This window comes from Danio rerio, chromosome 8, assembly GCF_052040795.2.
Source record: "Danio rerio strain M-AB ecotype USA chromosome 8, GRCz13ab, whole genome shotgun sequence".
Classification (NCBI taxonomy): Eukaryota; Metazoa; Chordata; class Actinopteri; order Cypriniformes; family Danionidae; genus Danio; species Danio rerio.
In genome coordinates, this window is record NC_141028.1 from 58,087,755 (window position 1) to 58,102,940 (window position 15,186).

At 34.4% G+C, this 15,186-nt stretch overlaps 1 protein-coding gene and 1 long non-coding RNA gene across 4 annotated transcripts in view; one reads left to right on the plus strand and one right to left on the minus strand.

The window, feature by feature from the left end:
• pebp4 (phosphatidylethanolamine binding protein 4) overlaps positions 1–15,186 on the plus strand; it is a 167,368-nt gene that overhangs the window by 123,519 nt on the left and 28,663 nt on the right. Inside the window, exons 5-6 of the mRNA XM_087265504.1 lie at positions 9,435–9,480; positions 10,399–10,515. Of these exons, the coding sequence (XP_087121630.1) occupies positions 9,435–9,480; positions 10,399–10,515 (163 nt within the window). The remainder of the gene's footprint in view (positions 1–9,434; positions 9,481–10,398; positions 10,516–15,186) is intronic.
• LOC147835830 (uncharacterized) overlaps positions 1–15,186 on the minus strand; it is a 121,551-nt gene that overhangs the window by 40,160 nt on the left and 66,205 nt on the right. For 2 of the 3 annotated variants that reach the window (XR_015498499.1, XR_015498500.1), the window contains exon 4: positions 12,502–12,660. This is a non-coding gene — a long non-coding RNA (uncharacterized LOC147835830). Of the gene's footprint in view, positions 1–9,305; positions 9,676–12,501; positions 12,661–15,186 lie in introns of those variants that run through there. The other variant, XR_015498501.1, reaches the window with a different exon arrangement.

A 15,186-nucleotide genomic window follows, 5' to 3' on the forward strand; every position in this document is an offset into this window, starting at 1 on the left:
TTCATTCATTCATTCATTCATTCATTTATTGATTTTACCATAAACTCCATGGCTAATACAATAATAACTAAAAACATACCAACTGCCCACAACCGTAACAATGCTTCTAACCTAAATATTCATTCATTCATTCATTCATTCATTCATTCATTCATTCGTTCATTCATTCATTCACTCATTCATTCATTCAATCATTCATTCATTCATTCATTTATTGATTTTACCATAAACTCCATGGCTAATACAATAATAACTAAAAACATACCAACTGCCCACAACCGTAACAATGCTTCTAACCTAAATATTCATTCATTCATTCATTCATTCATTCATTCATTCACTCATTCATTCATTCATTCATTCATTCAATCATTCATTCATTCATTTATTGATTTTACCATAAACTCCATGGCTAATACAATAATAACTAAAAACATACCAACTGCCCACAACCGTAACAATGCTTCTAACCTAAATATTCATTCATTCATTCATTCATTCATTCATTCATTCATTCATTCATTCATTCATTCATTCATTCGTTCATTCATTCACTCATTCATTCATTCATTCTCTCCATAAACTCTCTGGCTAATAAAATTAATAACTAAAAACACACCAACCATCCAGAACCCTAATAACACTTTGAACCTAAATAAACATTTATTCATACATTCATTCACTCATAAATTCTCTACATATACTCTTTGGCTAATAAAATGAATGACTTTTCTGAGAAAATGATCTGCTTTCATTATAATATTGCATAAAACAATAAAACTATTATTGGTATATTCAGGATTTTCCTAGACATTGTAGGCATTTTTTCTGTTGAGAAATGAGCAGAATAGATGATTGATGGAGGGTTAAAGGCATGATGCCGTTATGATCAGATGCAGAATCAATCCGCTTGTTCTGCTGTGAGATGTTGTTCTCGACTCTTTTAAGAGAGTGAATATTTCCTTTGTTTAACAAAGTGAAGCCAGTGGTTTTGGAAAGAACAACTCTCGAAAGCCACTGAAGTGCGCCAGCAGGAATGAATAGAGGCCAACTGTGGCAATATCAGACTTTCAGAACATGGATTTAATGCCACTGACTGTTGCCCTCACCGTCTGAATAAAAATCCTCTTCTCAAGCGGGTTTACAAGCTGTGAACCTCATTTTACCCACAACCAAATCAGAACTGAGAATCTGACTAACCATACGGGAGTAAGAAGGTGCCCTGATGCCCTGCTGCTGTTGAATATGTGCGTGCGTGTGCGTGTGTGTAACACTTTTTGTTTACTAACTGCTGATGTGCTTTTGTGTTTTGCATTCATTCATTCATCCATTCCATAAAATAAATGACAAATAAAATGAATAACTAAAATCATACCAACCACCCACAACCAAACAATGCTTCAAGCCTAAATATCATTCATTCATTCATTCATTCATTCATTCATTCATTCATTCATTCATTCATTCATTCATATATCCATTAACTCTATGGCTAAAAAAGGAAAAACTAAAAACATACCAACCAACCACAACCCTAACAATGATTCAAACCTAAATATCTTTCATTCATGTATTAATTAACTTAATTTATTAATTGACTCATTCATTATTTACATAAAATATATGACTAATAAAATGAATAACTAAAAACACACTAACCACCCAAAACCCTAACACTGCTAAATATAAACCTAAATATAAATAATTCAAATATTCATTCATTCATTCAATAAACTCTATGGCTAATAAAATGCATAACTAAATCTAAAAACATATCAACCACCCACAACCCCAACAATGCTTCAAACCTAAATATAATTCATTCATTCATTCATTCATTCATTCATTCATTCATTCATTCATTCATTCATTCATTCATTCATTCATTCCATAAAATCTATGGCTAATAAAATTAATAATTAAAAACATGCCAACCACCCACAATCCTAACAATGCTTTGAATCTAATTATAAATTCATTCATTCTTTCATTCATTCATTCATCTCTAAGGCTAATAAAATAAATAACTCATAAACATACCAACCACCCACAACCCAAGCAATTCTAAAAACACCAACTACTGATGTGCTTTTGTGTTGCTTCACTGTGAAGAGCCCTCAAAGATGTCATGTGATTTTAAAAAAAAAGGACTTGCTGAGTGCAGTGACTGGAGTAAATCTGCCGTGTTTATTCCTGTGTTAAGTCATGGACTGTTTTCATGATGAGAATGGCTGGCCAAAGCTATTATTTTGATTCAGAATAACTATTATTTCGAGAACACTGGTATGTTTGGGTGTTGTCTTGTGTTCAATGTTGACTGTGTATGAATGGCTCTTGTTGGACACATTCACACACTACCATTTAGATTATAGTCTAAATGTAACTGAATGTTTCTGTGTTAATCCGTATTTTTAAAAAAAGTGATATATGTAATTTAACAATATATAAACTTCATGCATTACCAATTAAAACATGATTGTTGAAATTCCCAGAAAAAAAGAGCATTTTTACAGCCCTCATATCAGTGAAATGCATATTATTTGCTGTTTAATATATATAAATCTGAAATCTGTTTTTTTTTTTTTTTTTGAAAATGGCCACAGCAGTGAATAAGCTAAAGGAAAGTGTGTATATTTAGCATAGTTTCATTTACTTGTATGATTATACATTTGTATTAAATCTGATTTAATGATATAATGATATATAGAACAATAGATAGAATGATAGAACAATGGATTGAATGATAGACAGACAGACAGACAGACAGACAGACAGACAGACAGACAGACAGACAGACAGACAGATAGACAGATAGACAGATAGACAGATAGATAGATAGATAGATAGATAGATAGCGTTTGCATGGGTTTCCTTCGGGTGCTCCGGTTTCCCCCACAGTCCAAAGACATGCGGTACAGGTGAATTGGGTAGGCTAAATTGTCCGTAGTGTGTGAATGTTTCGCGGCTGGAAGGGCATCCGCTGCGTAAAAACTTGCTGGATAAGTTGGCAGTTTATTCCGCTGTGGCGACCCCGGATTAATAAAGGGACTAAGCTGAAAGGAAAATGAATGAATGAATGAATGAACAGATTGAATGATGGATTGAATGGTTTATAGGGTGATAGAATGACAGAATGCAAGATAAAAAGATATCAATAAAATGATAGATGGATGGATGGATGGATGGATGGATGGATGGAAAAATAGACAGAATGATAGATGGAAAGATAAAATGATAGAACAATAGATCGAATGATGGATTGAATGATTGATAGGACGATAGAACAACAGAAAGAAAGATGGATTGATGAATGGATGGATAGAATGTCAGAATGCTAGAAAGAACGATACAATGATAGAACAATAAAATGATAGATAGAATGATAGATAGATGGAATGACCATAGAATGAATTATGTGGAAAGGAGCAGCCAGAGCATTCTTCAAATATTCTCCATTTACTGTTTCACATAAGAAAAAGTTTCATAGTCGTTTGTAATGTAATGATGGCTTATTAAAGGGATACTTCGCCCCAAAAATGAATATTCACTCGCCATTTACTCTTCCTCAAGAACTTTCTGTTTAATACAAAAGAAGATATTTTGAAGCAAGTAGGAAACCGGTAACCATTGACATCCATAGCACAGAAAAAAACAAATCCAAAGTCAATAGTTTCAATTTGGGTGAAATATCCCTTTAAATCACAGACTTTTATCCTTTCAAATCTTCAGAGCATTGCAGCATTTCCTTGAACAAAAGAGCCCATCAGAGCTGTCAACATCTGATGAAAATGGACAGGAGTGTTGATCTCGAATCCTAACAATAAACTCTGTCTATATTCAGTCAATCTGTCAGCTACGCCTCCGCCATCTCTCTCCTCCAGGTGTCAATGCATGAAAAATAAGTGTGACTCTATCTGACTGACCACCCGACAGGAGCACAACACACACAGTCTCCAATTTCAGATGGAAGCGCAACAGGTTTTTTAATAATCGACATCTTTAAATGCTAGTAACGTTGCCATCTGTGCGCAATATGTCCATGGTTTGACTCGTGTAATAGTTCTTAGCTTGTTGCAAAGTGTGAAGCTCCCCAAAAATATATGAGCACAAAGAGAGAGCGCTGCTTCACTGCAACACATCGACTGAGAATATTTCATCCAGACCAAGTGGGAAACTGAAAAGAGAGCTTCTTCACCCTCCCGGCTCATGTTGACCACCTGTTGCCATGACAACGCGTAAGCATCGCAACCCTTCGCCATTTCTAAATAAAGACTTTCGATGTAATTGTTGCAAATGAAGCGGCTTTGTGAAATTAATTGTCTTTGACTTTGCCTTCGCACAGTGTCTTATTTCCTTAAGGTCAACATGCAGCATGTGTAAGATGACATTTGCATAACTAGTTGCAATACATATACAATCCATATTTATATTTAGATGTAGCTGGACCATGTGCATGTGTATGTAGACCATTCAGATGCATATTTGTGTACTTTACAACTTCTTGCTGAGTGAATTTGTGTGCTTGTGTATATATTTATTTTTCATTTTATTAAAATTTATTTGGATTAATTATTATTATTTTTAAATGTATTTATTTATTTATTTATTTATTTATTCATTTATTTATTATTTTTACAGCACGTGTTATTTTATTATTATTATTTATATTATTATAATTATTATTTAATTTGTGTTCTTGAGTATAATTTATTTAAAATTTTAGTTTTATTCATTAATTTATTTATTAATTATTTTTACAGCACATTATATTATTATTATTATTATTAAATTTTTGTGCGTGTGTGTGTGTGTGTGTATTATTTTATTTATTTATTTTATTAAATTAATTCATTTATTTATTTATTTAAATGTTTAATTATTTAAAATTTAATTATATTTAATTAATTTTAAATTATTTAACATGTTTTGAATAATTGATATGCAAGTCTTGTGTTTTCAATCCTTTCAGTTTTATTATTTTATTTATATAATCATTTAATTTGTGCGCTTGTGTGTATATATTTATTTATTTATTATTATTTATTACAGAATGTATTAAATGCATTAATTAAGTAATGCTAACAAATACAGGTCTGGAATGTATAATCTGGATTATAATAATAGTAATATGTATATAACTATTAACTAAAGTTTCAAATGAATTACTTTAAATAATTATATTTGATATTTAAGTCTTGCAGTTTTCATTACTTCCAATTTCAGTTTTAGTTTTATAATTGTTATTTTTATTATAATAATAATAACAACAACAACAACAACAACAACCACAACAACAACAACAACAACAAAAATCATTGTTGTTATTATTATTATTATTATTATTATTATTATTATGGATGGATGGAATGGATGGATGGAATAACAATAATAAAATGATAATACGATAGATAGATAGATAGATAGATAGATAGCAATCTTCTTGCTGTGAGGAGACAGTGCTAACCACTGAGCCTCCATGTCGCCTGCCATACATAACAGTTTATTTCATTTGAATCTTTGCTCTATTATTGTATTTATCAATTGTACTTCACACAGATGCACTTCTCCTACAAAATCATCTCACTTGTTCAAATTTTAAGAATTCTTTCTAAATTCTTTTCAAATTCTACTCAATATCGCAACATCAGAATAATATAATATTGCTATATCAGCTTTCATGCCCTATGAGTTGAGCAAATTGTGAGGTGCTTTTCAATTTTGGATGAACTATCCCTTTTTTATCCTGCAGAAAATATTATGAAATATGTCAAGCTTAATGCACTACTGTGTCTGAAAAACCCACATAAAAGTACTCCTTTGCAGCTTATTCATTGCATCTTTGACCCTTAAGTGAATCTGCTTGTCCCTGCAGTCCCTCCGTCCTCCTGTAGGAGGCGACGGAGAGTGGTGCGTCTCGATGGTCTGCTTGATTGACAATAACAGAGCGCTTACTAACAAACCATGAGAGATATTTAACACAGGGGACTTCCCGTTTAAAATAGGTTTTGAGCACAACACTTTTTATTTCTCATCATGTACTTTATCTTTTTGTGTTTAATCTCACAGTCTGTGTGAACTACAGCCTCAGCAGAGAGGAATCAGATGCATTAGACAAACATTCCAGCAGGCTGTTTACAGTGAAACAGTGCAGTATTAAAGCTGCTGGAGGATATGGGTTTAAACTCGACAAATATAGGAGTGCCCTTTAGGGGGAGGGTGTAAAAAAGAATAACTCAACTCATAGAAAGCTCGGAGAGAATCTCTGTTCCTAGGCAACGGAAACTTAATATACAATTAATAATATGGGAATTTGCGATCGCTCGTTTAATTTGCCTGGGAATTGGCTTTTGTCTCAGGATATTAAATATGGCGGATTTGGTTGCGGGGACCGTCATTGACATATTTAAGCTTGGTTAGGTGAAGCTCCTGCTGGGTCTGAGCCGCGGTTAAGCTGAGGTTTTGTGGCCCTCGGGTGATGAATGAATGAAGGAGAGAATCACAACACATCCCCAGGCTCTCATTGTGTACATTCAGAAGCCGTACAGTAGCTTTTGTTCTGCTAAAGTGCCACTGTTATACAGCTCGAAAGGTTTGTAATTGTGTTTTGGAGGTGGTCTACAGTTACATCTATTCAAGGTTTGTTTGTTTTCTTTTGCTTATAATATTCATTGCAGCATCAGCTCTTTTTTTATTATACTGTGTCTGAAATTTCTTTAAAGATTCACTCTTTCTAAACCAGAGGTGCCCAAAGTACAGTTTAGACAGTTTAGAACCCAGACTTGACTCAACCCAACCTGTGGGCTGGGATAGGGCGATATTTTCTGCCACTGTCTTCGGACTGGTCCGTGATCAAGCATTTGTGTTGGTGTTTTTTAGTCATTATTTAATCAGCCTAATTGGTTGAAAAGCTATGCCATAATTAGAAATATTATACAAATATTTTAGCAAATATTTAAAATATGTAAGTCCATAAGCAACTTGTGTGTGTCTACAAACTTGCACAATTTGTTCCTTTCATTTAGGCTATTTATTCACTTATTATTACTTTATTATTATTTTGCTAAGTCACTCACTTAAGGCAGTACAGTGCATCCGGAAAGTATTTACAGCGTTTCACTTTTTTCACTTGTTTTATGTTATCTTATTCCAAAATGGATTAAATTCCTTAATTTCCTTAAAGTTCTACACACAATATCCCATTATGACAATGTGAAAAAAGAGTTTTTTAAAATGTTCCCAAAAACCTGAAAAATCAAATGTGCATAAGTATTTACAGCCTTTGCTCAAAACTTTGTTGATGCACCTTTGGCAGCACTTACAGCCTTGAGTCTTTCTGAATATGATGCCACAAGCTTGGCAAACCTGTCTTTGGGACTTTTTGCCCATTTGTCTTTGCAGTACCTCTCAAGCTCTATCAGGTTGGATGGGAAGCGATGGTGTACAGCCATTTTCAGATCTCTCCAGAGATGTTCAATAGGATTTAGGTCTGGGCTCTAGCTGGACCACTCAGATACATTAATCGAGTTGTGAAGCCACTCCATTGATATTTTGGCGGTGTGCTTTGGGTCATTGTCCTGCTGGAAGATGAACCGTCACCCCAGTCTGAGGTCAACAGCACTCTGAAGCAGGTTTTGATTCAGGATGTCTCTGTACATTGCTGCCTTCATCTTTCCCTCTATCCTGACTAGTCTTCCAGTTGCTGCTGCTGAAAAACATCCCCACATGATGCTGCCACCACCATGCTTCACTGTAGGGATGGTATTAGCCTGGTGATGAGCTCTGCCTGGTTTTCTCCAAACGTAAATCCTGGCATTCACTCCAAAGAGTTCAATTTAAGTCTCATCAGAGCAGAGAATTTAGTTTGTTATGGTCTGAGAGTCCTTCAGATGCCTTTTGGCAAACTCCAGGCGGGGAGTGTCTTCCGTCTGGCCACTTTTCCATGCAGGCCTGATTGGTGGATTGCTGCACAGATGGTTGTCCTACTGTAAGGTTCTCCTCTTTCCAGAAGAACGCTGGAGGTCAGACAGAGTGACCATCGAGTTACTGATCACCTCCCTGACTAAGGCCCTTCTCCCCCGATCACTCAGCTTAGATGGCCGGCCAGCTCTAGGAAGAGTCCTGGTGGTTCCAAACCTCTTCCACTTATGGATGATGGAGGCCGCTGTGCTCATTGGAACTTTAAGAGCAGCAGAAATTTTTCTGTAACCTTCCCCAGCCTTGTGCCTTGAGACAATCTTATCTCGGAGGTCTACAGACAATTCCTTTGTCTTCATGCTTTGTTTGTGCTTTGACATGCACTGTCAACCCTGGGGCCTTAAATAGACAGGTGTATGCCTTTCAAATCAGGCCCAATCAACTGAGTTTACCACAGGTGAAATCCAATTAAGCTGCTGAAACATCTCAAGAATGATCAGTGGAAACCAAATGGACCTGAGCTCAATTTAGAGCTGTGAAAACTTGCGTACATGTGATTTTTCAGGTTTTTTATTTTTAAAAAACTTGTTAAATCTATTTTCACATTTGTCACATGTTTTTTTTTCACATTATGGAGCTGATGGAGTATACACTAACCTGCGCATTATTCAATCACAAGATGGTTGCAAAAAGGCAAATCTGACAGAAACGAAACAGGCTGAATGAATCATACACTTAGCTATGAATTATTCATCTACAAGAGGGCGCCAAATAATCAAAAAAAGCAATAGTATCTAGATGCAGACTTGGATTTGCAAACTTCATATCTCAAAGATGCAGAGTCAGACACAAAGCACTCAATGGGGCTAGTAAGGTCATTGTGAGGGGTAGGGGTGGGGTTAGGTGAGCGCATGGATGCATCGAGACCCCTATCAAAAACAGCCTCTCAGACAAACATGTAAATATGAATGTGCATGTAAGTGTATAAATGTGAACGTATTCACTGATGGTAAAGATGATTTGATGATTTGATGATTTGATGATGATTCGGTGTTATTCATCAGTTGTTATCTGGGAATAACATATCTTGGAATGTCGCCACTCACCAAACAGCATCAAGTATTACAGACAACTGTTTAATAAGTGTCAATTAACCAGTCACATGTCAAGAAGCAAGAACAAGATCTGCTATATGTCCTCTGTTGTTTACAGGGACATTCAGTTGTTGCATCTAAATGCGGGAGCGTTGTTTTTTTTTTTTTTGCTCTGTTTGTGTGTTCTTGTCTTTGTTCTACATTTGAAATAACAAATTTTAACACACAAAAGACACGGTATGTCTTGGAAATGCAGAATGCAGTTGAATGCAACTTTCAGGCATATTATAATTGATTTACATTTTTATCTTTGAAACTTTGCAGTCAATTTACAGTATCAAACAGCTTTATTATACACTATATGAAAGTGGTAAATGTATTATAAACAGCTTATTTCTCCTGTGTGTTTTTTTCTTTTGTCTGCAGGGTGAAGCACTTCAGACAGGAGACGTCAGAGGCACTGAACTGTCTGGTGAGTCTGAATATGCATATTTCACTGCTGCAATTGTACATCTGGAGTTAAACTAACCTTTAAACCTAAATATTAAACTCAGGATCTTTTAGGCTTATGTAGAAAGACCTTTCAAATAAAAGGCGAGAAGTCAGGTCCACATCGCAGTGTATTCTGGCCAAAAACCACCCACTCAGAGAAGAACAGCACTTCTGACTGACACATAAAACAGCCAATCAGAGTTGATTTAGTTTTTAATGCATCACTGATCAATATTTCAACAATGAACTGACAGGAAAAAATCATTATAAATAAGTTTGTGCAGCAACATTGCAATTCTGAGATCTGAGATAGAGTATCTTACTGATCAAGAGATAAGGTTAACTTCCAAAAAGATTTTATTCTAGTGCGACACACAGGCTAACCAGACACCAGGTTTTATCTTCTTTTACAGCTTCTTCATGACACCCAGCTCTCTTTAGAGAATTCCTCCAATGAGGATTAATATAAGGCACCCAGGATAATATACACTAATTGAATGCATATGAAAACCACCTTCTGAATGACCCTTCTTTTAATATATGTTTTTGTATCATCTTTTCTTTGGCAATTTTTTTAAAGCCCCTATTGTCATTATAAAATAAAATGTTTTACCTCATTATATAATGCGGCCTTATATGTTTTTTATTTATTTATTTTTTTTTTTTAAGCATCATGTGACACTTGAAGACTGGAGTAATGATGTGAAAAATTCTGTGTTGCATCAAAGGAATAAATGGCATTTTAACATATATTAAAATGTGAAACTAGTGTTTTGAATTGTAGTAATGCTGTATTTCAGAATAGTGCTGTTTTGTATATTCTGTTATACAGAATATTACCATTTTGCATTAATAAATAAACACACTAGTTAAGGGACACTCTTCTTTTTATCATCAGCATATGCCCGCCCTACTCCCCCTAAAGGCACTGGACTCCACCGCTACCAGATTCTTGTGTTTGAGCAGCCTGAGGGCAGGACACCTTCCCTTAATAGAGAGGAGAATCGCTCACGGGGTAATCACACACACACATGTACAGCTATCGGTTTATTATTTTTATTATTATCTCCAATTTTTATTATTGTAGTTATTGTTTTTAATATTATATTAATCATTTTTTATCTATTTTTTATTTATTTATTTATTATTAGTATCCTTATTAATGTGGGCATTGCTATTAATATTGTTGTTTTATTATTTATTTTATTAGTAATAATAGTATCATTATTTTTATAATTTTGTATTATTATCTTTATTATTTTTATTATTATATTTTGATTATTACTATATTTTATTATATGGTTTGTCATCACTGATATTGATTAACAACTTATATTATTATTATTATTATTATTATTATTATTATTATTATTGCTATGGCTACTATTGTTATTAATTTTTTATTATAATCTTTAGAATTTGTATTATTAAAGTTATTATTTTTATTAATTTATTTTATTATTAGTATCATCGTTATTTTATTATTTTATATTATTAGTATCATTAATATATATATATATATATATATATATATATATATATATATATATATATATATATATATATATATATATATATTAATACTATTACTAATAATAATAGTAATAACAATAATAATAACTATAAATAATAATAACTATATATATATATATATATATATATATATATATATATATATATTGTTGTTATTATTATTGTTATTACTATTATTATTAGTACTAGTTATTAGTATTGTTGTTATTATTATTGTTATTACTATTATTATTAGTACTAGTATTACTACTACTACTACTACAACTACTACTACTACTACTACTATTGTGTACAATTTCATAAATTTATGCATGATTTTATGGTGTTTTCTCGAGATTAACAGCCTTTGGACAACAGGTATTACAATTTTCATAGAAAGTAGCAGCATAAAAATAATGCCAAATTTCATATTTTTTATATTTTATATATTTTTATATCCACAGAAGAAAAGGTTGATATAGGTTTAAATTAAGTGAAAATTTTTTTTTAAATAATTTTAGTATTCATACTTTTAAATACACACACACACACACACACACACACAACCACTTGCATTCTGTACATGCATGTCCACCTATTTTAGATTTCCCTGAAAATATCAGGTCTTGCCATTCAGCACAACTTGTAATTACCATCTCGCCATGAAGTGACAAACACCACCGAGCAAGACGTTGACGTTTGCCTCTAATTTATATGTTTTTGTAATTGCTCTGTAATTTAACATTTATATCAGAATGATTGAGAGCTGAATAGAAAAGTGCCGATAACACTGAAGACTAAATACACACACTAATGCACTTATACATATTACAGACTACCCTTAAGATTAAAACGCAGAGAGATTATGAACTGCATTCATGACTGACGTAATTCAATTATTCGTCTTTTGATACATGGCACGCAGTGACCAACTGGCGGCAGAAAAATGATGTCCTGATGGCAGAAAATAACTTAATACATTACATTAAGTTGAATGACCGCATTTGTCACATCCAGCACTTGAACTAGTTTTCTTCATTGCCAATTATGTTGTTGTTGTACCTACTTGTAGGTTTCAGCTGCGTATGTGGCTTCCTGTACAGATGGCCTTATGAATTATGGCAAGTGTTTGATCTTTGACAGACAAGACAGTTTCCAAAGCTTATAAGACTTTAAGTGAGTCAATTTAATCAGGGAAATATAAATGCATTTGGTGTGTCTGTGTTTTAATGTGTTATCCAGCATCATACACCTGCTCTTCTACTTCCAGCACCATTGAATATCAAGCGTAGTGATGTGTGTTAGCTCTGTGCTTGCTGTACTATCCGTCAGATTTTGACGACATAGGCTCATTCTGAAAATGTACCCCTATATACATTTCTGGAGATCTCGAATTATGTAGCCAGAGCTACGTATGGCTGCATTTCGTCTTTAAAACGAACGCTACAGGGTGGTATGACGGTTCCTTTTCATGCAGCTGACCACTTACCTCCGTGTGGACGGCTTTCCTGCTGTGACCAGTTTGCCCAGTAGCTCACCATGTACATCGGCGGATTTAAGACGCAGAGAGGAGTTGACCATGACAACAGGATTCAAGTTCAGTGAAGAACGATTCCAGAAAAGGGAAGACAAAAACAGAAGCCAAAAGCTAAAATAAACAAGTAAACAACAGGGTTAGAATGTGGTAAAATCTGAAAACATGGTAAAAATCAGGCGAAGGCTTTTCTGGATTACTTTTTAAAACTGGTGGTTGGGTTTAGGGAAGTGGGAGGGGGCTGGTCAAACGGTGCTTCTGAAAACACTATTGGCTGGGTTTATGGAAGGAGGAGATCAAAATGCTTTACTGATCCAACTTTTTTTTAAATGTGTTGCAAGAAACAAAATTAGAGTACATTTTTATTTTGAAAAACACTACACACCCATACACACACACTCATACGGCAAATTATGTTAACCCAATTTACCTATAGCGCATGTGTTTGGACTACTGGAGAAACCGGAGCACCCGGAGGAAACCCACACCAACATGGGCAGAGCATGCAAACTCCACACAGAAATGCCCACTGGTTGTTGGCACCAATAGCCTTGTGGTTAGAGTGTAGACAAATAGCACTAAGGTGCTCACGGCGACCCGAGTTCCATTCCCTGCTCAAGGTCTTTTGCTTATACTTCCCTTCTCTCTGCTCCTCACACTTTCCTGTCTCTAATCTCCACTGTCCTGTCCATTAAAGGTGAAAACCCAAAAAAAATAATTATAAAAAGCCACTGAGCCACGATGTTGCCCTTTTTTAATAATAAAAAAATAATAATAATTAAACGAATGTTATATTAAAGGTACATAAATGTATTCTAAAATTAACATTCTGGTATGTAATTTGTATATTTGATTTAGATATGCAGTTCATTGTACTCAATGGATTTTATTGAATAAATAATATAGTATTTTTAAGAAAAGACAACCTTCGTAAGGCCTTACAATAAGGTTTCACAGCCCGTTTCCACTGAGTGGTACGGTACGGTACGGTTCGGTTACTATGCTTTTATGGCCGTTCCCACTCTCAAAAGGCGTACCGAACCAAACCACTTTTTCGGCACCCTTTTGAAAGAGTACCAAACACGAGAAAGGGTCCCAAAAGGCGGAGCTAGACGTGCAGCTGAACGCTATTGGTTTACAGAGATACATCATTCGCTTGAGCAACAAGCCACAATGAAAACAAAATACCCGCCATGTTTAAAATACCCAGCTGACGAGCCAAAAGATTACAGCGGAATTACATATAATAGCAAGCCATGGTCAACCCGGGCTCAAACAAACCTTGTCGTCATCTTGATGAACAGTCACAAAAGCCAAAAAGAAGAGCAGATTTACCCTGTGCCCCTTAGTTTTTTCAAGCCAGTCTGAAGCACGAGCGGTTTCGCTTTCTTACACATCTCTGAAATAACAAACTTATTGAGCTGATGATAATAACGTGCACCTGATTATTGATATGCTTTTGAAACCCGATCCTATCAGAAACTGACAAACACAAGAGTAAAGCACGAAAAAAAACAAAGGAGAAGCCGGAAAAAAAGCAGCACATGGTTTTTAGCAAACGTAAACAAGCTGCCATGTTTAACTATTATAAACTCAGAATGAAGAAATGACTCTCTAACAAAGGCTACATGTGCTGCTGAAGATTAAAGACACAGATGAGAGGTTTGCTTTGACTGTAGGCTACATTTTGTGTTGTTTTTGAACCCAAATAAGGACTAAATGTCTGCTGTGTGTAGTTCTTCTGTAGTTGGTAACATATCGAAGACTGTAAGCGTCTGTATGAGTTCATATATGTTCATTTATTTATTTATTTTATATAATTGCAGACGTTACAGTAGGCTATTTTGCGCTGTCATTGATCTGCAGTTATAATCAACTCATGTTGACAGAAGAGTTGGTAATAAACATTTATGCACAAGTATTTATGTGTTTAAAGCATCTGTTTTGTGAGAAGTGCTTCTCATATGATATGTGAACGACCTATACAGTTTTACTGTGGACATTTATTTGAGTAAGAATGACGTCTACTGAAACTTTTTGTTGTACACGATGCCCACCAAAAGGGTACCCTTGGTAGTGGAAACGCAAACCTGATAAAGGTGACCCGTACCGACCCGAAACATACCGTACTGTACCAGTCAGTGGAAAAAGGCCATTTGTTATTGTATTTACTGACAAGAATTTAAAATTAATAATCATTCACATTTCTAAATGTTAGTTAATGGAAATAAACCTGTTCATGTTAACTCGCAGTACATTTAGTAATGTATTTAATTATTTTAATAATGCATTAGTAAATGTCGAATTATGATTACCTAATGAAACATTGTAAAGTTTGACCGCAATCTTATTTAAACCCTGTTTTCGCTCTGTTCTCATGTGCTTTATGTGTTGTTTACACATGTGCCGACTGCTAGGCCATCTTGTTTTATGGCTGTGTTGCCTTTATTACACGTAGTATCTGTAACGGGATCAGGAGATGCTGCAGACTGGAGCTCAGCATAATATGATATGAATCTTGCTTCAGATCAACTCAAAGCAGTGTTTACAAAGTGCCATTCGAAGCTTTGCACTATTTAAAACTGAACTATGAAAAAAATAATGATTTTTTTTGTTGTTCAGTTTACATTCTAATCTCCT